Source organism: Pseudogymnoascus verrucosus, assembly GCF_001662655.1.
Source record: "Pseudogymnoascus verrucosus strain UAMH 10579 unplaced genomic scaffold scaffold_18, whole genome shotgun sequence".
Lineage (NCBI taxonomy): Eukaryota > Fungi > Ascomycota > Leotiomycetes > Thelebolales > Thelebolaceae > Pseudogymnoascus > Pseudogymnoascus verrucosus.
In genome coordinates, this window is record NW_017263669.1 from 149,339 (window position 1) to 177,170 (window position 27,832).

At 50.7% G+C, this 27,832-nt stretch overlaps 10 protein-coding genes across 10 annotated transcripts; 4 read left to right on the forward strand and 6 right to left on the reverse strand.

Annotated features, from left to right (window-relative positions):
- Positions 1–15: 15 nt before the first annotated feature.
- SHM1 (glycine hydroxymethyltransferase shm1) lies at positions 16–2,070 on the reverse strand. The gene is made up of 5 exons (XM_059463640.1): positions 1,984–2,070; positions 1,794–1,926; positions 1,680–1,736; positions 1,534–1,627; positions 16–1,481 (listed from the first exon to the last, which is right to left on the reverse strand). The coding sequence occupies exons 2-5, from the start codon at positions 1,917–1,919 to the stop codon at positions 196–198; spliced, it is 1,563 nt and encodes a 520-aa protein (XP_059319745.1). The 5' UTR covers positions 1,920–1,926; positions 1,984–2,070; the 3' UTR covers positions 16–195.
- Positions 2,071–2,460: 390 nt separating this feature from the next.
- On the reverse strand, positions 2,461–3,637 carry VE01_04653 (uncharacterized protein). The gene is made up of 3 exons (XM_018274123.2): positions 3,489–3,637; positions 3,285–3,429; positions 2,461–3,222 (listed from the first exon to the last, which is right to left on the reverse strand). The coding sequence occupies exons 1-3, from the start codon at positions 3,516–3,518 to the stop codon at positions 2,609–2,611; spliced, it is 789 nt and encodes a 262-aa protein (XP_018131021.1). The 5' UTR covers positions 3,519–3,637; the 3' UTR covers positions 2,461–2,608.
- Positions 3,638–3,752: 115 nt separating this feature from the next.
- VE01_04654 (uncharacterized protein) lies at positions 3,753–4,888 on the forward strand. The gene is made up of 2 exons (XM_018274124.2): positions 3,753–4,424; positions 4,475–4,888. The coding sequence occupies exons 1-2, from the start codon at positions 3,936–3,938 to the stop codon at positions 4,832–4,834; spliced, it is 849 nt and encodes a 282-aa protein (XP_018131014.1). The 5' UTR covers positions 3,753–3,935; the 3' UTR covers positions 4,835–4,888.
- VE01_04655 (uncharacterized protein) lies at positions 4,398–5,854 on the reverse strand. The gene has a single exon (XM_018274125.2). The coding sequence runs from the start codon at positions 5,773–5,775 to the stop codon at positions 4,870–4,872; it is 906 nt and encodes a 301-aa protein (XP_018131015.1). The 5' UTR covers positions 5,776–5,854; the 3' UTR covers positions 4,398–4,869.
- VE01_04656 (uncharacterized protein) lies at positions 5,852–8,405 on the forward strand. Its single transcript, XM_018274126.2, has 2 exons — positions 5,852–6,843; positions 6,912–8,405. Exons 1-2 carry the CDS (start codon positions 6,423–6,425, stop codon positions 8,228–8,230), a joined length of 1,740 nt encoding a protein of 579 aa, XP_018131016.1. The 5' UTR covers positions 5,852–6,422; the 3' UTR covers positions 8,231–8,405.
- Positions 8,406–9,159: 754 nt separating this feature from the next.
- On the forward strand, positions 9,160–11,946 carry VE01_04657 (uncharacterized protein; the record flags this gene model as incomplete). Its single annotated transcript, XM_018274127.2, has 5 exons — positions 9,160–9,213; positions 9,276–9,413; positions 9,473–9,895; positions 9,942–10,360; positions 10,417–11,946. 5 exons carry the CDS (start codon positions 9,160–9,162, stop codon positions 11,837–11,839), a joined length of 2,457 nt encoding a protein of 818 aa, XP_018131017.1. The 3' UTR covers positions 11,840–11,946.
- A 3,291-nt stretch (positions 11,947–15,237) lies between these two features.
- Positions 15,238–17,236, reverse strand: RAS2_1 (Ras GTPase ras2). Its single transcript, XM_018274128.2, has 3 exons — positions 16,355–17,236; positions 16,246–16,289; positions 15,238–16,187 (listed from the first exon to the last, which is right to left on the reverse strand). Exons 1-3 carry the CDS (start codon positions 16,412–16,414, stop codon positions 15,596–15,598), a joined length of 696 nt encoding a protein of 231 aa, XP_018131012.1. The 5' UTR covers positions 16,415–17,236; the 3' UTR covers positions 15,238–15,595.
- Positions 17,237–18,208: 972 nt separating this feature from the next.
- VE01_04659 (uncharacterized protein) lies at positions 18,209–20,601 on the reverse strand. Its single transcript, XM_018274129.2, has 2 exons — positions 19,838–20,601; positions 18,209–19,783 (listed from the first exon to the last, which is right to left on the reverse strand). Exons 1-2 carry the CDS (start codon positions 19,857–19,859, stop codon positions 18,540–18,542), a joined length of 1,266 nt encoding a protein of 421 aa, XP_018131013.1. The 5' UTR covers positions 19,860–20,601; the 3' UTR covers positions 18,209–18,539.
- Positions 20,602–21,637: 1,036 nt separating this feature from the next.
- On the reverse strand, positions 21,638–25,002 carry CHS2_1 (Chitin synthase 2). The gene is made up of 3 exons (XM_018274130.2): positions 24,631–25,002; positions 22,048–24,570; positions 21,638–21,995 (listed from the first exon to the last, which is right to left on the reverse strand). The coding sequence occupies exons 1-3, from the start codon at positions 24,688–24,690 to the stop codon at positions 21,858–21,860; spliced, it is 2,721 nt and encodes a 906-aa protein (XP_018130931.1). The 5' UTR covers positions 24,691–25,002; the 3' UTR covers positions 21,638–21,857.
- A 1,427-nt stretch (positions 25,003–26,429) lies between these two features.
- Positions 26,430–27,576, forward strand: UBC12 (NEDD8-conjugating protein ubc12). The gene is made up of 4 exons (XM_018274131.2): positions 26,430–26,700; positions 26,765–26,846; positions 26,918–27,207; positions 27,261–27,576. Exons 1-4 carry the CDS (start codon positions 26,680–26,682, stop codon positions 27,411–27,413), a joined length of 546 nt encoding a protein of 181 aa, XP_018130930.1. The 5' UTR covers positions 26,430–26,679; the 3' UTR covers positions 27,414–27,576.
- The last annotated feature ends 256 nt before the right edge of the window (positions 27,577–27,832 follow it).

The following is a 27,832-nucleotide window of genomic DNA, read 5'->3' on the forward strand; positions in this document are numbered from 1 at the left end:
ATTATTACACTTATGATTGTTAAACCGCGTGAAATTCATATTCGTGTTCCATAAGCACACTTGCAACTAATAACCTAGGAAGCTAACTGTATCCCATGATCCACATACAACGTAAAGACTAGATTCCTATGTGCAACGAAGTAGGTATTCTACAACCACTTGACGCCAAAACCGCCCATTTTATCTGCCGGGCCACTAAGCAGTGGAGTCCCATGGCAGAGCAAACGTACCAACCCATTCCTCAACCTCGCTGCGTAGCTGTACAATCTCCGTCTGTCCATCTCCCTCGCCGACGAACTCCAAGAAAGCCTTGACGCTGCCAGGGTTCTTCCTTCCCTTCTCAGTTTGGGCCTCAAGAGCCTCCTTGTCGAGCCTCTGGGTAATGGTAACGGCGCGGTTGACAATGTCTGCCACGCGAGAGAAGTCCTCGGGTGTGAAGCCACGGGTCGTCATTGCTGGCGTACCCATGCGGAGTCCACCGGGCTTGAGGGCGGACTTGTCACCTGGCACGGTGTTCTTGTTCGAGGCAACGCCGACGAGCTCAAGGATGCGCTCAACACGGGCACCATCAACACCCTGTGGCTTCAGGTCGATAAGGACAAGATGGTTGTCAGTACCGCCAGAAACGATGGTGTAACCGAGACCGCCCTTGTCCTTGGAGTCTCCAAGGCGCTTGGCCAAAGCTTGTGCGTTTACGAGGACGTTCTCCTGGTATGCCTTGAACTCTGGGCTTTGGGCCTGCTTCAATGCAACGGCAAGGGCCGTGATAGTGTGGTTGTGGGGGCCACCCTGGTGACCTGGGAAGACGGAGGAGTTGATCTTGTCCTCGAGGTCGTACATAACCTCCTTCTTAGTCTTGGGGTCAACCTTGCGGACTCCCTTGCGGTAGAAAATCATGGCGCCTCTCGGGCCACGAAGAGACTTGTGTGTCGTCGTGGTAACAACGTCGGAGAAGGGGAATGGCGAGGGGATGACGCCAGCGGCAACAAGTCCGGAGATGTGAGCCATGTCACTGAAGAGATAGGCTCCGGCCTTGTCGGCGACCTCGCGGAAACGCTTGTAATCAAGGAGTCTGGAGTAAGCCGATGTTCCGGCAACAATCAGCTTCGGCCTGTATAGCATAGCCAGCTCTTCCAGCTTCTCGTAATCGATCAATCCAGTCTCCTCATTGAGGCGGTACGGGAGCGTCTCAAAGTACTTGGAGATGGCCGAGATCTTCTTTGTAGGCGTTTGGTATCCATGTGATAAATGTCCACCGTGCGGCAGGTCGAGGCCCATCAAGCGATCATGAACATCAAGGACAGCAGAGTAGGCATGGAGGTTGGCGGGAGAGCCGGATAGTGGCTGGACGTTGACGCCCCATTCAGCGGGGTCCAAGCCAAATGTCTCCAGAGCTCTCTTCTGGCAAAGCACTTCCGCCTGGTCGATGAACTCGTTACCGCCGTAATATCTCGCACCTGGGTATCCCTCCGAGTACTTGTCTTTGGCAATTGGTTAGCATTGTTCCGGCAATTGCGGGGTGGTTCAACTAACTTTGCATCACACTTCCAAGAGCATCAAGAACAGCTTGCGACGTGAAGTTCTCCGATGGAATCAGGTTGATGAAGTGCTTCTGGCGACGTTTTTCCTACAGCAGTGTTAGTAGCAGTTTTCTCTGACTGCGCGATGGCATCGCTCACCTTCTGCAGGATCTCGTAGACTTGGGGATCGCCATGTTCGAGGTCGAGCGTTAGAAGCTGCAATTGGGAAGCAGGAGTCAGTGGAAGTCCTTCAGATTCGCTAGATTTCTGTACTTTCTGCTGGCCTTCTGCGGACCTCGAGGACTGTGCTCTCCGTGCAAATGCTACTGAAGCAAATGCAGTTCGAGGGAACGGCCTGGAGGCCACAGCACCCAAACGAGACGCGAGTTTCAACGACATCGCAATTCTGGAGAAACGCGATTAGTCTCTGTCGATTTCGTTAATATAGGGTGTGCCGTCTTACCTCAGAAGGCCGATATAGGTGCCTCTTATTCAGTGCTTATGTATTTATATATACATATATTATCGGGCGGTTTCTTGTGCTCTGAAGCCTTTCGGAATCGGAAGTCCATGCCCGTACTAGATAAGCTCGGTAGGGTAATGTGACGCATTCAAATATTTCCCCTCCGCGCAAATCTTGGCTTGTCACTCTACCGGCCAATTGGCACAACTTGGTTCTACAAACTATTAACAGTCCTCCATGGAATGGCTACAGAGCTGCACAGGCAGGTCCAGCTCACGCCAATTATAAAATATTAACAGCAGTTTGGTAAAGTCGTTATTGCAGCCTCAAATTGCATTTCTACCATGTATTCATGCAAACCCTCAACTTCGCCGTCAAGCTATGAGACTTTCTTGGCCAAGAAGGTATTACAGGTAACGTGTGTATCTTCCACTTACATCATCGACCAGGTCAATCAAAAATATCCTTTCAATCAGCTTCATCAGGGCTAAAAATAATATTTTGTCGCTCACGACATCTCGTTGCGTATTTGTGGTTGATACAATTACAGCTATAGGCGCTACGTACTTGGTACGAACTATCAACTTCTCCGCCCCGTCCATATTTACATTCATCATAAACCCAATTAGATCTTCGATCCAATAACACTTCCGCCGTCCAGCGTGATGGTTGCTCCATTGACATAAGAACCAGCCCTGCTGCTTAAAAACAGGCAGGTTCCAGCCACATCCTCAGGGCTTCCAATCCTGTTAAGCGGGATCCCGGCCTTGATAGATTCTCCAAAGTCCTTCAAGGTCTGCGCCATCATTTTGCTCTCAAATGGTCCGCATGCAATGACATTGCTTGTAATGTGTCTCTTTCCAAGGTGGTTGGCCAGGACCCTGGAGAGATGGTGCAGACCAGCCTTCGAGGAACTGTACGCAAAGGTCTCGAGAGTCGGCACACGCAGGCCGTCGACGGAGCCGATGTTGATGATGCGAGAGGGAGAGTCCTGGCCAGCCTTTGCTTCCAGACTAGGTGTGAGGAGTTGGGTAATTGTGAAGACGCGGTGCAGGTTCAGGGTAAGAACACGGGTCCATGCGGCATCTGGGTATTCATCGAAGGAAGCGCCCCAGTTGGACCCACTGTTGTTGACGAGCACGTCAAGATGATCCTCACGCTTCCTGAATTCTTCGGCGAGGCGCTTGCAGTCTTCCAGCTTGTAGAAATCGGCGGGGATCGCATGGGCGGACCCAGGGCCTTCATGGTTGGAGATGTCAGCAATTGACGGCAGATGGCGGATGTGATGTAGTATTGCTCACCCAGCGCATTCAGCTCAGCGCAAGCCTTGTCGCACGCCTTTGCGTCTCTAGAGGAGATGTACACTTTGGCTCCGTTGGCAACATAGCCCTCGGAGATCATACGCCCAATGCCTTTGGCACCACCGGTGACGAGAACGACCTTGCCCTGTATTCGGATTCAGCCCTCAATTCTGTAAGGTCATTCCAGACACTCAAGTAGCTTACCGTGACGTCAAAAAGAGTAGAACGATCCATCTTGAATATATTTCCAACTTCTGCTGCAAAGATATACACAATTAAATGATATTTGTAAAGTAAATGTAAGAGTAATTGAATGTTGCGTTCCCCTCCAGACCTAATATGTCAAATCTATGCCTCGGCCCGTGGGCAAGTTTGCTATGTTTGACAGAAAAGGGTCCCTCCACACTTGGCCGTTCTAGACCCGACTCTCCACCTACGTAAGTATTGATTAATAACCATCGGAAGTGATGATGATGAACTCCCGTGGCGGGGTACTGAGTCTGGCCTTCCAAACTTAGTAATGTGATATTTATTAGAAAAGATATAAACTCGTTCGTTAGCTAAAAGATACCTTCTCATCCACAAACACAAACCAGTGAAAGCTTGAAGCACCCTTTTCAAGACCACAAACCACACACATAAGACGTCACAATGGCCAACACAGAGGCTCGAGAGCGCCTCCGCCAACACTTTTTAAATGCACAGGAATCAGACCATCCTATTAAATGGAATGAGCTCTACCGCGAAGGCTTCATCCCCTGGGACAAAGGCCTCCCTTCCGCCCCTCTCGCTGAGGCCCTCGCGCGACGCGATCTGATCAGTGAGCCTCCTGTTGCTGTATCTGGCTCAGGAAAGCAACGCAAGCGAGCTCTCGTGCCGGGCTGTGGCAAGGGCTACGACGTGCTACTTCTTGCTGCGTTTGGATATGATACCTACGGTCTCGAGACGAGTGAACTGGCACTGAAAGGAGCGAGGGAGACAGAGGAGAAGCACGGTGGTGACGAGGTGTATCGAGTGAGGAACGAGGAGGTCGGAAAGGGGAAGGTTACTTGGATTACTGGGGACTTCTTCAAGGATGATTGGGCAAAGAGTCTAGGAGAGGAGTTCGATGGTACTTTCGATGTGTTGTTCGATTATACCGTATGTTCTAGATCCAAGGTGATAACTCCAAAGCTAATCTCATCTAATAGTTTCTAAGCGCGCTGCCGCCTACTCTGAGGGCAGCTTGGTCACTCCGATATAGTCAACTGCTGGCGCCTACTGGCCGCCTCATCTGCCTTGAGTTTCCAACTTATAAACCTATCAACTCGGGAGGTCCGCCATGGGCTCTTCCCCCGAGTGTATATATGGCGCATCTGCCCCGTCCAGGGAAGACGCTGGAGTATGATGATCAAGGCGGAATCGTTGACGCCAAGCTGGGCGAACCGCTGAGCAACGGCCTCGTGAGGATAGCACATTTCCAGCCACAGAAGACTCATGCGGATGGATACGATGCGGACGGTAACATGACGGATTGGGTTGGTGTCTGGGCGCACCCTATACTCGAATAATAAATTCGTCCATCTGGTAGAAATTAGGACACCATTCAAGGTGCATTCCGAAGCGAGTTATAGTGCTCGCCCAATCCGTATCCGTGGTGATAGTATGCCAGCCATATCTTCTTGGCTTCTTCTCCTGTCTCCTCGGGGGAGAATTTGTCCAGCCTGCCATCTTGTAGAACACAAATCTCGACATTGTAGCTCTTCGCAAGAGCAATAAGCTCGACTTGTCCACCCCACTCCGCAGAATTTTCTATCTTCTGTACATATGCCGGAAGCGGCTCCTCCAAGAATGCCTCAAACTCGTCGGGGTGGCCTTCAATGTATTTCGCCGCGGTCCTCCTGACTGCCTTGTATCTGAATGCTTCCGTTTTCTCGGCTTCGTTCTTTGTCCTAAGATCTATGCCAGCTTGGTCGAGTTGATCCGCGACAGACGAAAATAGACAGTGGCCATCTGGTCGGATCTCTTTTTCGTCCAGCTTGTGAGTTTTGAACGCCTTCAGCATGGCAGTCCTTTCTTGACGCTTCCAGTTCGGGAGTTTCGCGGCTTCCTCTTGGGCTTTTATTGCCTCTGCTTCTTGCTCTGCGGCGCGGCGCGCTAGACGCTCTTTTTGGCGGTTGCGTTTGGGTTGGGCATCTTCTGAAGGTGCGGGGTCGGAAATGGCAGTTTTCTGAAGATCCGCGGCGAGGGTCTCGTCCTGGGTAGGCGCAACGCTTGCATCGTCATGCTCTCGCTCGGATTCTACCTCTGGCTCGTCTTCCGGGGCATCTCCGCGCAGTGCAGCGAGCTCAGCTGCCTGAGCCTCTTTCAGCTGCCTTTCAAGCTCCGCGCATTCATCGTTGACACCTTTACGTGTCTTTTTGGTGGCCTGCTTCTTTTTTTGGGTGATGCGCCCCTGGAGGTCTTTATTTTCTTTGCGATGTCTCGCCTGGGCTTCTTCCAAAGCGTCCATGGCTTGGTGTAACTAAAAGAAGCTGGCAGATGTTTGCGTCTGCTACCACAAAATTTCGCTGTTACCCCATGAAGTAGTGATGCGTACGCGGGGGGGGTGTGCATATAGCAATTGTAAGAACCCCTCGATAACGGCACAAACTGTTAATCTTCACCGCTAGCGTCTTTTGAGCCTCGGCCATCATTCGTGGGGGAAACTTCACCCGCTAAAGTTATATTTGCGTGCCGTCACTGCCGAAATCTATACCCCGAGATTCCACCTTCCCATACAATTTCTTAGCCGTACACCTAAACTGGGTACCAAATGACGCCAATTCCCAGGATGGTTTCCCAAAATGTTAAGCTTTTTACACCGAAACCTCTAGAGGCTTATGGGTTTAGTTGTAGGCCGGGCGGCTATGTAAGGACTCCATCCCCCCGCTCTCTGGGCCATAGTTGATCCCAGCATTCTCCTCATGTTATTTCCTCGGCCTCGTTCTATTTAACGGACATTTGCACATAAATATACATACGTCCATGTCCGTATACATATGTTCCAATTGTATAATTTTCTCTGTGGCAGAACTTTCTCTGCTAGACTAACAAACAGTGTACTTTGAGAGCTCCTCCGGTATCGCCATTACCTCGGCGTGATATCTGACTGTTATTATGGTAGATGAGCCAAGGTTAGGCAAGACACTCGATGAGACCCAAGACGTAGAAAAGGTGCCTCTGGGCATTGTCTCGGAAGCTGACCACAATGGCGAATGTGGTGCCGTCGATAATGGAGAGAAAGCAAAGAAAAGCGTGGATGGCCTCTCCATTTCCGCCCCCTCAACTAGCTCCATAAGAGCGGACCGGGCTGGAGAAACCAAGGAGCATACTCGATCCAAATCTCAGTCAGCTTCAGTACGGTCAAGGGCTGTGACCATAATTCCGCGGTCCAGGAGGAGGGGGTTGCTTGGGCGTCTCGCTCTTATTCCCGAAGTAACAAATCCTCCGGAATATGCGAGGAAAACGAAATGGCTCATAACACTTATCGTGGCATTGGCTGCTGCGGCTGCGCCCATGGGGAGCGCTATTCTCTTTCGTGAGTCAATTCACGGCTCTCAGCTGTATAATTTGAATCTCTTTAGCTCGAGTACTGATTATTTTTAGCTACTCTGCCGCAGTTGTCAGCAGAGCTCCATGCCTCATCCACGGTCACGAATCTTTCAGTTGCTTTATATATGCTTGCCATGTCTATATTCCCGTTATGGTGGTCTTCATTTTCCGAGACGTTGGGTAGACGAACCATATATCTTGTGTCATTTACACTATTTACTTTATTCGCCATTCTCTCTGCGATCAGCACTTCGATTAGTATGCTAATTGTCATGAGAGTCTTATCTGGCGGTGCTGCCGCATCGGTCCAGGCCGTTGGTGCAGGCACCATTGCAGACATGTGGGAACCAAAGGAGAGGGGGAAGGCTATGGGGATTTTCTACCTTGGACCTCTCATGGGCCCTCTGTTTGCACCCATCATCGGCGGAGCCCTTGGGCAGCGATTTGGTTGGCGAAGCTCGCAATGGTTTCTTGCCATCTATGGCGGTTGCCTGATTTTGGTCCTCACTTTCTGTCTCCCGGAAACGCTCCAGAAGACCGTTCCTATCGGCGAGCTTGCTTCCGGAAACCCAGAAACTAGTGAAGACGCCGTCATGCCAGTTGCATCACGCATCACGACTCGCCAGTCGGTCAAGGACCAAACTGTCACCGTCGCCCGCGTTTTAAAGCGGTGCTTTATCGACCCGCTCATGATTGTCACGTACCTGCGTTTCCCTGCTGTTGCGCTGACAGTCTACTATGCGGCAATCACCTTCGGCTGCCTCTACATCCTCAATATATCAGTCCAGGAAACGTTCTCGTCCGCACCATATGGGTTTAGTACCATGATTATCGGCCTCATGTACATCCCTAACTCTTTAGGCTACGTCTGTGCGGCTCTCTTCGGCGGCCGCTGGTCCGATATCATCATGGCGCGTGAAGCCAAAGCTGCAGGCCGCTACGACACCGAAGGCCGGCTCATTCTCCTCCCTGAAGACCGTATGCGTGAGAATGCGTACATAGCGGCAGCCATGTACCCGCTTGCATTGGTTTTGTACGGCTGGATCGTATGCTATGGGAAGCATTGGATAATTGCTGCCGTAGCAAATTTCTTTTTTGGCGTTGGCAGCATGATTATTTTCAGCTGTGCCACGACCATGCTGACAGAATTCATGCCGAAGAAGAGTAGTAACGGGGTTGCATTGAATAACTTCGTGCGGAATATATTCAGTTGTGTGGGAGGCATAGTGGCGAGTCCTCTCATAGATACCATTGGGAATGGTTGGTTATTTACAGGCTTAGGTGTATGGGCATTGGGGAGCGGGTCAGTAGTATGGGCGTTGCGACGTTTTGGGCCCAAGTGGAGAGATGAGATGGTGAAGATACAAGGGTGAGAAGAGAGGCGTGAGGGAAATTTGTAAAGCTCGGCGTCTGGGATTTATCAAACATATGGGGAAGTCTCAATTTTGGGAATTTGAAGCGGCTTGTTAATATATTATTGGCAGAACCGACATGTCATGTTAGAAATGTTGGAAACCTTCCAATTTACAAATCATTTTTCTCAACCACCTCCTTGCTTGTCTGCCTTTTATATTGATATTCTGGTCATGTCACATGGATGTGACAAGATTTGGGGTTTTTATCCCGAGTGGCAGGTTCGTCTGTGTTGACAAGCTTTATATCAAATCCGGTCTTTTCAAGGCCGAGAACCAACGAAATAGCATGGTTGGTTGTGAAGCGTTACTAGCATCTAAGACAAAGTTGGGCTACAAATCTGTGGCATGTCTTATGCGGGTGCGGATAGTACTGATACAGTTTGATTTCCAATTCTACGTAGTGGACAATGCCGTGAAACAAAAGGTTCCTTCTATCGAAGACATGTGTGGATTCGCGGCAAAACAACCACTCCACCTTGCCAGAACGGTGGAAATGTAACCATGCTCATGGATCCCCCACGTCGGAATTAACAAAGTAAGTGAATGAATGGGCTTTATGATCGACTATATTTCACGGCCATCCCCTTTGGATGGCCTACTTTCACAACTTAGAACATGCAGGGATCGGGCAATCTTCATAGTTCTCAGTTCTAAAACTAGCACTCTTTGTTCCAATTTTATATTCACTACTCTCCACTCATTGTTATTGAGGACAAGCCAAAGACTATTCACCTCACTTCGGCACCATTCTGTCCTTGGCATCACACATATATACCTCCAGGTATCCGTGAATCTGCTGCCACTCTCAGAACTTTCACATCACAACCATTTTTGAATATCAAGTATCCTACTCTCTTACAACTTGAGCTTTTGGATATATCATCATCATGAGCTACGTCCAGTGGCTCTTCAAGGGCCTGGACTACGACCAGAATAAACCTGTGAGTTTGATATCACTTCTTCCCTGCCCATGACTTCATAGATGCTAACTTTTCTAAATCAGATCTATATCGATGCGAACAACCCAGATCGCGGCCTCTCCGCTTCCCAAGTCAAGACTTTAGTCCTAAAGATAGGTTCAGGCTTGCAAAAGTTTGGCCTCCAGAAAGGCGACTGTGCTTGTGTGGTCAGCCTCAACGATGTAAGTTTTTTTTTGTCTCATAATGTCTCATTCTAGAACAATGGAGCTGACCGTTCTAGATTTATTACACGCCGACATACCTCGGCATCATCGCCGCCGGAGGAATATTCACTGGTGCAAATCCAGGATACACAGTCTTCGAGTTAGCACATCACTTGCGTGTGTGCAATGCGAAATTCGTCGTCGCCGACTTACAAACCTTTTCTAAGGTTAAGGAAGCTGCCGCCGAGGTTGGGATCCCAGAATCCAATATTATCATTTTCGATGTGCACCACGAGGGTGTGCCATCTGGGACAACGTCCTTCTGGGACCTCATCGGCGATGATGAGATTACCATTGAGGACATTGTCGACTCAGCAAATGTCCCTGCATCATACATCAGCAGTTCCGGCACGTCGGGCCTCCCGAAGGCTGTGGTGATTCCACACGCATACTTGATCAACCAGTGTCAGATCCAGACTGAGAGGAAGATGCCATACGAGGTAAGTGTTTTCTTAGTATTCCAGAGACCAAACTGACTGTGTCTAGGTTAGCAGACTGTGTTGTCTTCCTCCGTTCCCGGCCTATGCCGCCCCATCGCAGCATGGGATGCCACTTAAGACAGGATCTCCCTGCTACATTATGCCGCGTTACGATGGAAATGCGGTTTTGGATGCAGTTGAGAAATATCAGATCACGGAGGTTCTACTTGTTCCACCGATGGTCCTCTCGCTGCCCTTGTTACCAAAATGCACAAGCTCAACTGTGGCATCTCTGCGTCAGGTTTTCTGTGGCGGAGCGGCGATTGCATATCATATCCAGGAACAGCTGTATGACATTCTTCATCCAGATGCTCGCATCAACCAGATCTTTGGAATGTCGGAATGCGGCTGGGTTTGCGGATTCCAATATCCAGAGAAAGACGAGACCAGTAGTGTTGGTCGGCCATTTGCGGGGTTCTCCCTCAAGTAAGTATTCCCTATATCCTTTCCCAATTCAAACTTCCAAGCTAACCAGATCACAGAGTTGTAGATAATGCTGGAAACGACTGCCTCGAGGACGGCCAAATTGGCGAAATCTACATTAAGCCTCCTTTCCCGATGCTGGGGTATCTCAACAACCCCACGGCAACAGCTGAAGCTTTTGCTCCTGGTGGTTGGACCAGAAGCGGAGATGTTGGATACGTCAAAGACTCTAAGTGGTATGTCCCTGACCGCAAGAAGGACGTCATCAAGGTCAAGGGTTGGCAAGTGAGTCCAACGGAGTTGGAGAGCGTACTCTTGCTACACGAGGACATCATCGACGCGGGTGTGATTGGCATCCAGGCCGCCAATACATACGACGGCATACCTCGCGGTTTTGTTGTTCGGCGCCCAGGGAGCACTGTTACTGAAGATGATGTCAAGGCTTGGATGAAGGAGAGGCTTGTGAGGTATAAGCAGCTGGATCGAGTTATTTTCGTTACAGATATCCCGAGAAACCCAACGGGAAAGATTCTGAGGCGCCTGCTGCAGGAAGGCAAATACACCGAGGAGGTCGCGGCTGTTGGCGAGCAGATTTCTGCATCGGAGGCCGTTGTTGAGAAAGTCCCTATCACTGAGAATGGGACTTCGGGCTCTGAGGATGCCGACGAACATGTTACTACACCAGAGGCTATTGCTGAGGAGGCCCTTGTCACAGAGAACGGAAATTCAAAGGTTCTCGTCACTGAGAATGGACATTCAAACTCTGTGGCTAATGGCGAGCATGTTACTGCACCAGAGGCTATTGCTGGGGAGGTCCTTGTCACTGAGAATGGAAATCCAAAATCCCTCGTCACTGAGAACGGACATTCAAACTCTGCGGCTAACAGCGAGCAGATTGCTTCACCAGAGGTCATTGCTGAGGAGGTCCTTATCACTGAGAGCGGGAATTCAAGCCCTGCAGCTATCTATAAGTATGTTGCTTTGTCAGAGCCCGTTTATCAAAGGGTCCTCGTTACTGAGAACGGAAATACAGGCCCTGCAGCTCTCTATGAGTATATTGCTTTGCCAAAGACCGTTTATCAAAGGGTCCTCGTCACTGAGAACGGAAATTCTGGCCCTGCGCCTGTCTACAAGTATATTGCTGTGACAGAGACCGTTTATCAGAAGGTCCTCATCACGAGGAATGGAAATACTGGCCCTGAGGTTACCAGCGAGCAGATTGCTGCACGAGAGATCGTTAATCATAAAGGCTCCGTCACTGAGAATGGGTTTTCAAGTTCTACGACTGACTGCAATCACATCGTTTCATCAGAGGCCGTCGCCCAGAAGGTTCTTTCCACTGCGAATGGAAATGCAAACCCCGCGGCTGCTTGCGAGCATATTGCTTTACCAAATGTCGTTGTTGAGGGGTTTCCCGTTGTTGGGAACGGGATTTCAAGCTCTGTCTTACCAAGCGAGGAGCATAGTGCTGTCCCTTCCTAATTTCGCGGATTTACGGATGATAACTGGGAGTGTGATAGGGCGTGAGCGGGCAACAGGGATTATTTTTTGTAGACAGATGATATTTTTTTACTAGATTTCCTTGAGAGTAGATGTGTTTATTTGCGGTAGACTAGCATTGAGTATTATTATTTGGCGTTTTTATTTTAAATACAAAAAATGTTATACAAATAACAAATAACATTTCCAATCGGCCCGCCCCCGCAATGTATCCAACGGCCCGAAATAATGCACATCATGCCCCGTAAATATATGACTTCTCCCGTGCGTCCTCATATTTCTAATACAACAATGACAAACTTGATATAAAATGTCTCAAACACGTGACAAGGCACCCTTCGGTGTGTCTCTCGGAATCTCGCCGCGACTCCTCAATCCAGAATTGCTTTTTCCCACACGACCAATCACTCAAATTAATAAGCTGCAGCGAGATATTACCGCTGCACATGCATCCAACAGCGACCTCGATATCCAAGGTTCGAAACCAAACCACGTGATTGGAGACACATGCATCGTTGTCCCTGCAATATAGGCACGCCGGCCCTGTCCGCATTGCATATGGGACGCATGGTATGCAGCCAATATCGGTCCGGCCCTCGAGGTGTCTGAACTGGTCCTGTTGTTCCAGTGCTGTTGTTCCAGTACAGCTGTTCCAGGATTACCAGAAGTAGGAGGTTCACGGAAGGCATTGAAGGAGGATAGTCCACGCGGTGGCACTCTAATTCACGCGGGGAAACGGAGATGTGTATCCACACCTGCTACCTGGATGCATGCACATGCTACCCTACGCGCAGTGCTTGACCTGGTTGGAGGTCGCCCCATGGAACCTCACCAGCTCCTCGTCTCACCAAACGTCTCCATACTTTGCGGCGACAAAAGAACGGATGAGACCTACTATCCGCATCAGAGCGCAAACCCGAGAAACCAACATCTCACCATCTCACTATCTCACTAGCCACAACAACCTCACACCCTACCATCGTCCCGCCTCCCCGGCCAAAAACACAGCCAATAACCGCGCCCCTTGGCAACACCGATAATGAACGGGCAAGAGCCGATGGATCGACGGCGCTGCCGCACGCACAAGCCCCTTCAACTCACCCCCAAACTCACCGCCCGGCGTCCACTCGGTCTTCCCCCGACCCGCCGTCCTCGGACGGACGAGACAGGAGACGGACGGGATGTGAGAATCAGACAAAAGCGAGCGCCTCTGAAGATTCGCAGGACGCGCTACGAGGGGCCGGTGGCTGCAGGGTATGTGTGGCCATGGAACGGGATGGTGCTGCTGGGTGCAAGCATGCTGGATTTGTCCGATGCATGGTTGCGCTGTATTTGCACACACACACACACACGCACTCACACTCACATTCACACAGCACATCACAGTAACCTACATTGCATCTCCCATCCCATCCCATTCCTTCTCTCTCCGCTCCATTATTGCGTCCCCGACCGCCGACCATCTCTCCCTCCCTCGCTCCTCCCTCTCCCCAAGACCATGTTTTACAATCCAAATCACCGCCCCACGCGGATCCCCCCTTCCCTACCTAGCACTGTTGTCTTGCCCGTCCGTTTCCACGCCCCGGTTGCGCGGGCAGCCGGTCCTCCACGCACCCCGTCCCGACCAAGCGTCCCACCGCCATGGCCTGGTATCCCCGTGGCAGCGTGGCCCTCCCGCCGCCCCAGCTGGGGGGTGCGTTACGGTTACGCTCGGTCGGTCGGTCGGGCACGCGAATACAGTAGGGTGGTGGTAGGGGGGTGCGTGGTTGGGCACGCTGGTATTTAGGATTGGTGATGCATGGGCGGGCGGGCGTGCACAAGGTGAGGTGAGGTCGGTCGGTCGGCGGTTGCAGGCAGGCAGGTAGGTAGGTGGTGCAGAGAGAGGGAGAGAGAGAAAGAAAGAGAAAGAGAAAAAACAGCGCGTTTCTCCGCACCCTTGCCTTTTTTTGCTCGAACGCGGGTGTTGGCTGTGGTGGTGATGCTTGGTTTTTTTTCCTTGCCAGGTTTCCCCATCCCCCCGTACGTTTGTTGTTTATGCAAACCCGATTCCGTGCATTTATCCACGGAGAGAGAGAGAGCAGCGGCGGTGGTGCTGGCTAGCTGGTGGTTCACCATGAGCGAGTTGAATTGACTTGACTTGCTGGCGATATCTTCCGGCGGGGCCCCGGCTGTGGCCGCGGAATTCAATTGACGACTCCACCACTCAACTCCACAACTGGCGCGATGAGTGCGACAGTGCTAACCACAGTGGTGCTTTCGAGGAATCGCTACCAGCAATCTAGGCCGAATATAATTTCCCTCCCATAAGCCATAGCTCCATTTCCCACACCAACCTAGCTTATTGAACAGGACATTAAAAACCACCATAAAATCCCAGCCCCCACGAGTAATGAGCCTTTTTTTTTTAACAAAAAAACCCATCTATCCTATGCAGTAAGTAGTCACAATAAAAAAAAACACTAGCCCACCAACGAATGCACGGTCCCCATCCAAACGAATTTCTGGCACCACCATGCATACATACATACCACGATCCTGCTGGCAGACAACAGACCTCCATCCATCCATCTCGGGATGCGACCACGGTAATCCCCCCTTGAGACCCCCTTCTACCGACCTAGAACTAAATGGGTGTGCGCGCGCGCGGGCGCTGGGGCACGCAACGAACCAGCGTTATCATAGAGGGAGTGGAGAGGGGAAGGGGAGAAGGGGAGAGGGTCCCTTCGCTGCTAGCTAGCCCTTGACTGATGCTCCGCTTCGGGTCTCGCCCGCCTGCCACTGGGGGGAGGGAAAAGATGGATCTAGGTTTCACATGTCACCAAGTACCTCTCTTCTCTTAGGATGTCCGTACTCGATAGTGATCAGTGTGTTGGAGTCAGTGCTCAGTAGTGTGCAGTTGCTATATCCCCTCCCCACCACCACACAACACACAGACCCCGGAAAGGTCACCAAGAGAAAATACACACACACAGAGAGAGAGCGAGGATATTGTGGTATATCTATAATAATTTCTAAGTAGTTGTAGTTAACTTATCCGTAAAATTTCCAATCAGCTGTGCTACGTAAAGTGGCAAGCCATAGATAGGTTTGTGAAGATGATCGATGACAATCCAAAAAGATGAATGTGACCGGGCGAACAAGAAACCCCCCAAAACGTATGTGCTCGTTTCTCTCTCTCTCTGATATATATGTGCCTGCGGCGAGAGCCCTTTCCATCAAACAAAAAAAAAGTAGAGCTTTGCGCCGACAAACTCCACGCCATATTTGCAGTTTGTAGAACCCCAACACACATCTCTCATGACATGAAATGTGACCCTCGTTGAATCATACGCCAACGTTTGAACCCCCCCCCAACCATCCAACCACCCACCCAACCCAACCCTCTTTTGATACTCCGTTCGCCGTTGGGAGAGAAGAGCGGAACAAGAACAATGCGAATGACATGACGTGCGTGAAGATGTGATGTGATGACGGCGGACATACGTTTACACAACAACGTACGTCTGATGAAAAGACGAATTCGGGTAACAAACACCTGCTGCTCAAAGCTGGGGTTTCTGTAGATAGATGATGATGATAACAAACGACGCACTCCCGGGGACCATGCCGCTTCGGAGGAGCGGCGTCGCTCGCGCAATCGATGTAGGATAAGAGGATAGAAGTCATAACGGTCATGGCACAGCCCAGCGCGGGGCCTGCTCGGCATTCCTGTCGCTAGACGGGACAGGAGGAGGCCGCTCATAAAATAACACACTTCTTGGCCTTTTGCCTATCCTCCCTGTGGTTCCTCGGAGGCCTATCGCCGCGCGGCGCCTCGCCGAGCGCAGCACCTGCGCCCCTCGCGTTCGGCGTCGCGCGCAGGCTCTGCTGCCGTTGTCGGCGGAGCAGGCGCACGACGTCGTAGAAGGCCTTCTCGACGTTGATGCAATTCTTCGCCGAGGCCTCGACGAACTCGCAGCCCAGCTCGCGGGCGAGCGCGTGGCCCTCCTGCGTCGAGACTTCGCGCTCCGTCACGCGGTCTGCCTTGTTGCCTACGAGCATGATGGGGACGGCGCCGGGGGGGCCGGAGGGCGCGGAGAAGGACCCGGGGTATGAGGGCGGAGAGGCTTCCTTGACGCGCTGGATCTGGTGGTGGAATCGCTGGATGCGGGTGAATGAGGAGCGCGAGGAGATGGAGTAGACGAGGACGAAGCCTTCGCCGTCGCGGATCCACTGGTCACGGAGGGCAGTGTATTCCTCCTGGCCGGCTGTGTCGAGGACCTCGAGCATGCAGGATTGCCCGTCTATGACGACTTGTTTGCGATAGGAGTCCTCAATTGTCGGGTCGTAGCTGGAGAATTGAAAGTTAGCCACGCAGCTGGAGCTTCGGGAGGGGGGGAGCTACTCACGTCTCGACGAAATGCTGGAGGCATAGCTGTATCGTTAAAGCGGTCTAGAGCTGTGCGTGAGCTTTGATGTCCCAGGGGCGGAGGGAGAGAGGGCCGCGGGAGCACCGACCTTGCCAACACCACCATCTCCAAGCACCACCAGCTTGTACAGGATCATCTTTCCCGACATATTGTAGAGGTGTTGTCGTTCTGCAATGCTGCTTCGCTAGATGTTCATGTATCTCGACTGTGGGGAAGTTTATCGGCGGGACGAGCTTCTTTCAAGGACGAGTAATGGTGGGGCAAGAGACAGGAGACAGGTTTTTGCACGGGCTTTGGGTTGGTTGCTGCTTGGTGGTACTGCTGGCTTGCTGCGGCTATTAATTGTCTGAGAGAGATCGAGATGGGCCAAGCTTCTACAACAGTACGTTCCTTCCAATGCAGTCTCGTGCGGGAAGGGAAATTCAGGGAAGAGCGACGGCGGCGGAAGGAAGGAAGTAGAATTCAGGTGTAGTCGGAGTAGTCGCAGTAGTCGCAGTAGTAGTGGTGGTAGCTTGGGGGGTGATGGGATAAGAGCAATGCAGTAGTGCGTCCAGAAGCTCGGACGGAGTTTTTTGGGTGGTGGATAGGTGGGTAGTAGTAGTAACAGTAGTGTAGGTAAGGTAGTTTTTAGTAACAATCGCTCGATAATCAACAAATCTGATTCCGAGACGAGAGATATAATGGGGAGATATTGAGATAATATTGGGAAATAATAATGGTAAACTAAAGGGCTTTTTCGGGATAGGAGGTTGGGTTTACTTTTCGGAGTACTAGTAGTAGTATAGTAGTAGTAGTAGAGTAGTAGTAGAGTAGTAGAGAGTAGTAGAGAGTTAGTAGCAGAGAGTATAGTATTATAGTAGACCAGTAGTACGAGTACAGCTAGAGGACAGTGCAGTAATTAATTGTACAAAGCAAGTACAGCACAGTACAGCAAAGTAGTATGTGCGTGCAGTCAAGTCTTTCAGTACATGACAATATGCACAGTCGAGTTGCAAAATCGTTCAAATAAACAGCAACAAGGTGCGTGTATACACACACAAAGTACAGCACAGCAAGGTACGGGTGCAGTCTAGAGTACAGTCTAGAGGAGGTATGTAAGTATGTAAGTTATCGTTTATTCCTCAAAAAACTCGTCGATCCCTACTCAACCCATACCTGCGTCTACGATATCCACCGAGAGATTTACAATACAGTAACTATAGTTCGGGAAAGACAGGTAATCACTAAAACAGTAACCCCAAAACCCGCTCAATCCTTCCTCCTCTCATCTCCCTAAAATCCATTTAAACCCAAAAACACAAATCAAGGTATAACGCAACATGCACCTTCTCCACGAAACTGTCACCATGACAGGAAGTCCCCATCTCGTCAGCACTCTAGTTACCGAAGCGACACCACACTACACAACATACGCACACGCACACGCGCACACACAACCACAGCATCTTACATAAGCAAGGGTTACGACACCACCACACCACCACCACACACACGGGGCCCACAGACAATCAATGGAGCTTGGAAGAGCTGTGAGCTGTGCCTGCCTACTTGCTATGTGGACCCAGTGGCGCCCACAGCTCCCACTCCTCACCACTCCCTCCCTCCACGGACCGAATTGTCACAGTCAAGCGAGAGGGGTACGTGACACATCGCTGTATAAAAACCAACGTCTAGGCTCGATCAGCGGCTTGGGATCGGCGAGGGCAACCCGTCGTAATAGGCGCGAGGGGATGCACATCATCGGCTCTGGGGGGGAGTGGCGTGCGAGCGAGCGCACGCCGAGACGGTCGGACTTTGGGTAGGTATGGATTAAGCCGTTCTAGCCTCGAGCCATTGCGCAAATATCCGCGCGACTATTACTAAAACCACGCTCATGAGGAAAAGGGGGGGGGGGGGAAGAGGGGCCAATGGTATTGGTTATGCGTGAAAGGTGCTTGGAAAAGCTGTATTTGAATGTGTCGTAAATCGCCCGTCTGGCTTGCAGTCTGGCCTGCAGTTTGAATAAACCTATTTGCTTCTGCAACAATTTCATCCTCCATCCCAGCCATAACCTCCTCCCGGCTAAGATACCAGAAAAATCCTCCAAAAATCCATCCTATCTTAAAAACAAAAAGGAGTTTTCCGGCCGCAAAAAATAAAAGAGCCCGTCATGTCGTGGAGACTAGTTGTTGTCCTCCCAACTCCTCCAAACGCCCTTCCAAGTATATACATAGAAAAATCTGTCGGCTCGTCGTTGAGCCAGCCTTTGGTATTGGGTGTGTGTGAAAATGCGATCAATCAGTCGCATGCTCGTCGCCAAACGGCGTCTCATCCTTCTTCTTCGCCTCCTCCTTAGCGCTCGCCTCGCTCTGCGCCTTCTTCGACTGAGCCTCCTCGATAACCGCGCTCAAGCTCCCCTTCTTCACATGTCCCTTCGTCTTCGGCGATGAAGCAGCTGGTGACGGATCGCTGAACGGCCCCTGCTCAACAGTGGGTGTGTCGTCGATAATGGTGATAGCTGCGGATTCGCGGCTAGCATCATTTTCCTGCGCCTCGGTCTCGCTCGACTCTGCGGTTGTAGATTTCGGCTTATTGATCTTCTTTTGAATCACTTTGACCATCGTTGGCTTGATCTGCGTTGCTGTAGCTGCGCTGGCGCTGTTGAGGAAGGTGGAGCCGACGCTGAATGCTGGGCTGGGTGGGGGTTGCATGTTGTTGTTTTTATATCGGGTGTAATCCACGTTTGGAACTGGTGGTGTTAATTCACCCGGCGAGTGGCCTCCGTTGGACTTGACGCTGATCACAGCTGCCTTTCCTCTCATAACAGTCTGGGCGGGTAACGGTGAAAGAACGGCGTTCTTGCCGTAGATGGTAGATGCGACACTGGATCGTGGTGCGTATGACGTTCGGTCAGTCATGGCAGAGTAAGTCGAGTCGCGGAGGTCGCCAGGCATGAAGAAGTGCTCGTCCTCGTAGCTCGGGGTGCCTGCGCCCGAGAGGGCGATAGGGATCGGAGGAACCGGGGGAACGAGGAGGCCGGGCGTTGAAGGTGCCGATCTGTTCGTAACGCCTGGAATATATGCAATCTGGATAATGTTGGATGCTCTGGTAAGAACGGTAGAAGCGATCGAGCCGACTGTATGAGTAGACGCACGCGCGTCCCGCCTTGATGCGAAATCCTTCTCCGAATCCGTCGCTTGGTTGGTATATTGCTCCGCATATTCCTCCTCGTACTGAGCCCTCCTGTTCTTGACGAAGAATCTCCACACAAGGTATACGACAATCGCAATCGCCGCCAGTCCTCCGATAACACCGCCCGCGATGGCACCGACATTGGGGCTGGAATCACCACCGCCAACTGTTGATGTATCAGGGTTCGCTGGGGTGACTACTGTAGGATCGACGATACAGGACGTCGATTGGCAGGTGTCGCAGGTCTGGACTGATATTGAGCATTTCGAGCCCGTCGGGCAGGATGGACAAGCAGGTGTTACTGAAGGGCAGGGGACACACTCGCGGGCAAACAGACCCCTCGACACTGGCAGATGTTAGAATCGAAAAGGGACGCAGGTGGGTTGGGTTGTCAACTTACTATCGCCGCCGAAGACTGCCATTTGAGCGATTTATGGGTAGTATATGATAGGAGTGGGAACAGGCCCAATGTATTTAGTAGAGAGAGCCTCTGCTAGCAAGGCAAACGATCTGAGCACAGCCCGGGATCGCCTTGCAACTTGTGGTTGCCGCCGTACCGAGTTCTGGTCCTGAAGTTGACGTGGCACAGCCGAACGAGTTTATCTTCCAACCACCTGCTGATGTCCTGTGGAACTCTGTTGCTTAACTCGTACGAGCTTGTTGTGTTGTGCCTGGGGGTTGTATAATGATATTTGATTGAAGTGGAACAGTGGATTGCAAATCGTAATAAATGGGTGCGTGAAAGTTGATATATAGTGAGCGAATGTGGTGGTATCTCGAGTTGTTGAGATGACCAGAGGTTATAGTTGCGAGCGTCTGTTTCCTAACATTGAGACGGGTCGATCAATTCGACTCGCTGGTTATGAAAGGTCGGTATTCGTGGTAAGATATTTGTTTGAATCGCGACAGTTGAAGCCAAGGCTAAGAGCGGATGTCGAGGGTCTGGGTTCGAAGTAGCGTTGGGGACCTGAAAAGTCGGTGAAAAAAGGTGCAGTTCGGGGAAATCGAGAATTGGGGAAGGAAGGGCAAAATGGGACCCTGAACAATGACACGGATGGGGTATGAAGTTGAAGATGAGGGTGAAGATGGAGATGGTGGTGAGGATGAGGGACGAGGCAGGTGGTGGTGGTGAGATGAGATGCGAGCTGAGGGGACAACGGGCGGGTCTGCCGTCGTGGGTGGTGGGCGGCATGGAAGCCGTGGCTGAATGATCGGAAATGACAAGGGGGGGTTGATAACGCATTAGGCCGAAATCAGCTAGGAGATATTAGCCGTGGACCCCCAGTGAGCCCTTCGTGTTCCTGGATGGCGGCGTCTGATTCGAGGGTTCCTGACTCTGAGAAGGAAAAAACGCGTCGTACTTTGAGTACTTTGGTGTTTGTACTCTTACGCATAAACGACGGCCAGAACAAATGATTTGCAGACGGTGCTAAGGTGCTAAGATGCTAAGATGCTAACATTACGGTGTAATATTAGATCTATACGAAGTACGCTGTACGCTTATACCATTGGCAATGGCAATCATATGAAGAGGAGACACATGGCTGTCACGGGCGAAGGATCATCATCCCTCGCACAAGCACAGCACACGGTCTTCTCCTCCTCCAGACAATCAAATGCCGCTATACAGTATAGATAGACAAGTACATACCAACCACGATCAACGATCAACGATCCAGCGCATCATCAATCCCTCTCCCCAACCTCTCCCACCGAAAATCCCTTCCACTCAAGCAGGATATGCACAACCAACACGAAATAGCGCGTCGTAGCCGCAGAAAAGGTGGCGTTCTGAAAAGATTCCCTGGCGTGCTTCTACGGAGGAATGCCGCTGAAACATCGCGTCCGCGATCATCCCCACTATTAAGGTGATACCGCGGCCGTTCGCCATCACCCACGTTTCAGAAACAGTTCTCTCCACAACCATACTCCACAGATCCGCTCGACTGCCGCTCAACTGGCTCTATATTGGTCTTTTTGGCAGAAAAGGTCTGGCCGGTTTACACGGTCGTGGGTGAAAGTTACCTGTCTGTATCCACATATTCGTTCAGACAATCAATCGAGCGATTGAGTTGGTTGCTTGTGCTCGGAGTTTAATTTGCATCACGATGCTGAATGCCAATGTTGCCTTGATCAAAATTGCACATGCGCAGGTGGTCAATGTGTGAATCACGATGCTGAACGTTGCCCTCCCTTGCCTGGTCGAAATTGCACATGCGCAAGTGGTCAATGTGAGGGAAGCAAGGGGAAACAACCATGCCGAACTTTGTACAGATCTCAAAAAGTATTGTATTGCATTATTCTAATGTCTCACAAAAAGAAAACGATATCGTTTTTATACATGTAGCAACATACCCAAACACAAAAACGCCGGTCATTATATGTTGACGAGACATACTCGCGGGCGTAATACGCCCTTTTCAACGTCTCCTGAAGCAGCGCATGATTCCGGACTTGCCCAGGAACCACAGGCATCCAATAAAGCGAACGAGAGACAGACAGGCTGTTGCGATGAGCAGGGCCTGGAAGAACTTGGCTGTGCGAGCAGATGCTTTGTTCTATGATATTGTTAGTTAATGTCGGATGGTATGTATGGATGTTTAAACTTACCCCGAATCCGAACGAATCGAAGTTGTCGCTAGTAATGACCACGGCAAGAATGGCGTTGGAGAAAATCCAGAAAGCCACCAGGGTCGTTCTGAAAGACTTGTAGGAATCCTCCAAAGACTTGGACTCATCCTCCTTAGGCGCCTTGTATTCCTTGAGAGCGCGCTTGACAGTTGCCTCAAACTGACTATCAATATCCTCTTGCGGCTTGTCGATTTCTTCAATGACAGCCGCCTTGCCTTCGACCTTGGTTGTCTGTGCAGATGGCAAAGCATCGACCTTATCGGATCCCTTGGTTCCCCAAGACACATCGTGCCAGTTGCTGTAGGAGTAGACGTTGAGGATGTTGATGTACGAGGATGCGACAAGCAGGTATTGAGGGAAGGAGTGGAACATGTGCCATGGGTCCAGGTAAAGGAACGAGGCGACGAAGTATAGACCGAAAGTGGCCGCAAGCGCGATGAGAATGATACCAGAGCTGTTAGACGAGAAGATATTCGTGGTGAAGATCGCTGTTTTGTCCACGTTTGATCCAACAAACGCGCGTACAACCAGGAACATAGACAGCGTAATGACATACAGCTGGATGAACGAGAAGATCATGAACGATGTGATGTATGTGTAACGAGATCCCTTTGGCCTATTTCCGAGGGCCAGGACGAATTGCATGACCAGACATCCGAGATATAGGTACTTTAGAATCGTATTGATGATCGGGGTCGCTGTGTCTCCGAAAGGCCATCCGTGGTGCTCTGCTCCGGTGTTAGAAGCTGGCTCTGGAAGACCAACAAGATCCATGATAACAGTCGTTGTAAGCCAGTAAGAGGCGAGCGAAAACCAAGTGAGAATAACCGTGAAGACGTTGTAAACAAGCTGGATATGGAAGAAGAACATGCGGACCAAGTTGTGTCCACTCTTGTACATTCTACCGAAATGCATGACAGAGTAAACACTGGCTGCAAATGAACCGTTGAGCCATCTACGACGCTGGCCAATGAATTCAGGGGCGCCCTCAGGAACATCCGTTTCTCCCTTTGCCGCCTTGATGTAGGTTAAATGCCACTTCGAACCAGCCTTGGCGACCAACTCGAAGCAAAGAATACGATCCTCGGCCAAGAACATGTTCTTCTTGAAAATGTTCATGCCCTCGATACCCTTCTTTCCAAGAATCGCAGAAAGCGTATGATCACCGTGGAAGTACTGCTCGAGCGGGCGGCCAATAATAGCACGATAACGGTATGCTGAGAAAGCACCCGGCAACACACTGACATATCCGAAAGAGCTCTCAAGCGGCTTGTCGAGAATGTTACTGATCTTGTACTCGAAGTTCTGAGCTGCAACCAGAGGATTGATCAGGTTGCGCCCGCCCTTGCCCAACATGGCATGGATTTCACCACAAGCTCCTCCGAGATCTTTGTCGTTGAAGAAACCTTCCCACAGCGACAAGAGCGATTTGGGGCCAGGCTTAGTACCCGCATCCAGCAGAATGCAGACTTCTGGGTTCAGAATACGTCCGAAAGCATTGAACAACCAACGATGGGAGTTAATCTTCTTGCTGTTCTTCTGCTTCAAGCAGAACATCATCTGCACGGGTGGCAGGTTGTTTGCCGCACCCTCTTGAGGACGCACAAGCTGCTGGTTGGCAGTCACCGAGATTTGCGTTGTGTACTCGAAGATATGAGCGACTGTCTCTTTTCCGTCGATGTCCTTCTTCATGACACCTTCTTGGAAGACACCGACAGTGGCCAGAACGTCAAGAACCTCCTTGTCGCAAGCATCAAAACCATCAAAGACCAAGCAAACGACAATCTTTTGCCATGCCTGTCCTCCCTTGTTCCAGAACTCAGTCTTCTTGAGACGGACAATGTCGTTGATGTTCTGCATGACACCGTGCAGCGTGCGCGAAAGCAGCGCCTTATCTTCGTTATAGTATGTAATCGCAATCAAGAGCTCAGTGTGCCTATTGTACATCGCAGGCCTCAAATTGTAACCGTTCCTCATTGTGAAGTCGTTAGGGTCGCAGGTAGCCGCGGTGTATCTCATGTGGGTGAATTCTTCGTTTCCAGCTTCGACATCGGCTGTGTATTTCTTCTCTATCGAGTTCTTGATGGCACTCGGGACTGGGTAATCGATACTGAGGACCGAGCCCTGGATAAGCTTCACCTTTCTTGTAGGGTAGCGCTTGAGGCCTCCGCCGCCAGGAGCCTGACGCTTTCTCCAGGCATCTTCCGAGTCGATCGTTCGCGATGGCGACGGGGCTCGGTTTGTGCCTCCGAAAGGAATGTCCTCGAGTTCGATTCCTTGCTGGAAGGATGAGCCGCTCGAATACTCTGTCGCATGTTGTGGGTTCTGCTGCCCAGGCACTGCGTACGACTCTGTCAAGCTGTATGCTGTCGAGACAGGCCTCTGAATTTCCAGATTCGATTGATTGTTTCCATCAAATGGGGACTGGTATGCATGCCCACCGCCTGGGGAAAGCAGGCCAAGTTCGGATTCATCGCGAGCGTCTGGCCTAGGTTGGTTATACTGGCCGTTTGTTAGTATTTGGCAGTAGTTGGCTCACCACGCCGAAGGGGTAACACGTACTCTAGGATCCGAAGGGTCCACCTCACGAAGAGGTGCCCCTGGATTGTAACGACCTTCCATTTGTGTGATATTGATGGAGGCGACGCGTGTATTGCGTTTAAACCATCAAATTATTGCGAAATCGATGGATCCAGAGATATCTGTGTAGTCTCCAGAGCAGGACGCGTTGCCTTTTTCCCGGTCGAACAAAAGTTGTTTCGGATTTCGCAGGTTCTGTGTCTAAGGATAGAGGGATAGCGAGAGACAAGAGGGCACAATGGAAGATGGCCTTTGAGGGGTGAGGATAAAAAGGGGTGAAAACAGGTTTCTTTGAAGACCTCAGTGTGAGGTTTTGGTAAGAAGTCTTGAAGCAGAAGAAATGTTTCACAAGTTGTGCCTCTGTGATTAGCACCGTTCAGCTTTGTGGCGTTGAGTGCTCCAAAGTCCCGCCAAGAAAAGATGGGGAACAGAATCCAAAGGTCCAAGGATTGTGAGGTGTGCCACACTCCACACAGCCTCACCATCAGCGGTACCTAGCATTGCCGGGACAAAGAAGGTACCACTGTAGTATGGTACTCTATTTTCAGAGTTCAGTTCATCTTGACTTTACTGTGTATGGGTGCATCATTGGAGATATTAATCTTGTCCGCCAACTCTCTATGAAATCAAACTCATGCTATGCTTTGACTCCTGAATCCGATACTGAAAGTCCTGTTCCTGTCAATCAATATTCCTGTCGAAACAGACATATTCTCTGCACATGAGAGACAACAGGTCAGATTACTCTATTCCAGTGCAACAGTACTGCGGTCCTCGCACGTAAGCAGGATCCCCCTTTTGCTCTTTCGCCGACCACCCTATTAAAAAGCAAAGGGGCTTTTAATGAAGTACCATATACATATCACACGCTGACGGTAGATCATGGACAAAAGGTATTTAGTACTCTTCGTATTGAACAAAGAAATGGGTCGGATGTACAGTAGAGTGTAGAGTGCACAGTAGAGGCGTAAGACTTCGTAGCTGGCAGACAGGGGCTAATGTATTTATAGACTATTCCTTTCCCCCCCCTTTGCCAGATCCCGTACCCATCCGCAAAATTTGTCTTTGGTACCCCTAGCTCGCCGCGTACTGTGCCTACGACGTTGTACTCCACTAGATGATGCTATGATGCTATTTTATACTGTACCGCTTTATGGAGCGGCAGCCAGCCGTGCTGGTCTTGCTTGCTTTATTCTAGGATTTTGGTGACGCCGAGGCATCATCATATCACAATTACAGTACTGCAGAGCACTTTACGCGTGGACAGGATTGTTAGGTTCACGATACTGTCTCTTATCCCCTCATTCTCGATTCGTCATACTGTCTTTGCTTGAATATTCAGTGTCTTGTTCACCAATCCCCGCTTCGTCGTTCCTCAGTACTACTAGCCCATCCCCCATTTCTGTAGTGGTATTCTGCAGCACTCGTATGTATGACAGACTATCAGCGATCGTCGAATGGTCTCAGGACTTATTATCGTATAGGAGAAAGAATAAGGGTTGCGGAGTTGAAGTTGCATGTTTTCTTTTACGATATATGGAATCGATAGTTACAGCTTGCCGTCAGCCAGTTGCTAGGACAGTGTAACGAGAGCTGCAGTGCTGTTGAACTGACATATGGCTGCCGTTGACCGCCGTTGGCGACAGGGCCACCAGTTCGGTTAGAGCGTCCGCCGACAAATTTGCTGTTTGTCAACCAAAGAAGGTTCCTGGCACATCTCCAAAACGTAGCTTACTCAACAACGCCACAAGAGCAATCTCACGTGACCACTATCAACCACGATACTTGAGATCGCCAATGTTCCGATAACAAAACAAGTCACCCCCTCATTCTCCCAGCCCAACCCCCAATACTCACTTCCTGCTGCTGCCTCGCACTCCGCTGCTCTCTATTATATAAACCAGCTCGCCCTGTCACACTAAGGACTTGCTGTTCATCGCCCTCTATACGCCGTCGGAGAGGGGCGCCAGACAACCAGAACAGCACCGGGAACACCGTCCCGCAGGCGTCCAGCCTTGGTCTACCGCCACCATGCTGAAAATATGGTCTATGGTATGCACATTCCACAGCTGATTCCCAAAGGCCCCGAAGCATCCCATTCTAACGCCCGATATAGAAAGCAAAGGAGCAAGCAGCTGCCAACGCAAATGGCACGAAAAAGAAGAAGGTCACAGCAGCCCAACTGCGCGTGCAAAAAGGTCAGTCCAGTCCAGTCCAACCGATACCACCCCCACCAAGAGAGAGCGCCGTAGCTAATCAAGCCAGCTAGATCTCGAAGAGCTTGAGCCGAGCAGAACATGGCACACCGAGTTCCCCGACCCAAACGACATCCTCAACTTTACTCTTACGATCGACCCGGATGAGGGCATGTACAAGGGGGGCCGCTTCAACTTCTCCTTCGCTATCAACCAGAACTTCCCGCATGACCCGCCGAAAGTAAAGTGCACGCAGAAGATATACCATCCGAATATCGATCTCGAGGGCAATGTGTGCCTGAATATCTTGAGAGAGGACTGGAAGCCGGTGCTGAACCTTAATGCGGTTATCGTTGGATTACAGGTTCGTGGTTCCCCGCAGGTCCTTTATAACACTGCTAACATATGTGCCAATAGTTCTTATTCCTCGAACCCAACGCCTCCGACCCTCTCAACAAAGATGCAGCCGAAGACTTACGGTCAAACAGGGAGGGATTCAAGAGGAACGTCAGGACAGCAATGGGCGGTGGCCCTGTGCGGGGTGTGCCTTTTGAGAAGGTTCTGAAGTAGAAGGCCCACGGTATAGAAGCATATGGGAACTACGGAGATATTTTTGGTTGGGCATCTGAGGCGTTTTAGCACAGCGGGCTCTGGGAGTTTATTGCGGAGGCTTCGGTCGTCGCATTCGTAGAGGAATGCCCATATATTACTACAGGAATTCATACTCTCAAGACAACACGATATGGTCTTTACAAGGTGGCATGTGATGATGTGTAAGGCCATAAGAAGGCGATACCCTTCAAGGGCCCATGCTACCATTGCGTATAATGAGTAGCACCGCTTGTTATAAAGGTGATCGGAGCAGGACGACACAGTATGGCCGAGACAGAAAATTATAATTGTCCCAAGTCGCCGGAACTGGATGTTTGTGTTATCTACCCAAATCTCGAAAAACGGTAGCAGTTACACGGCCTTCTTTTAGCCTTTCC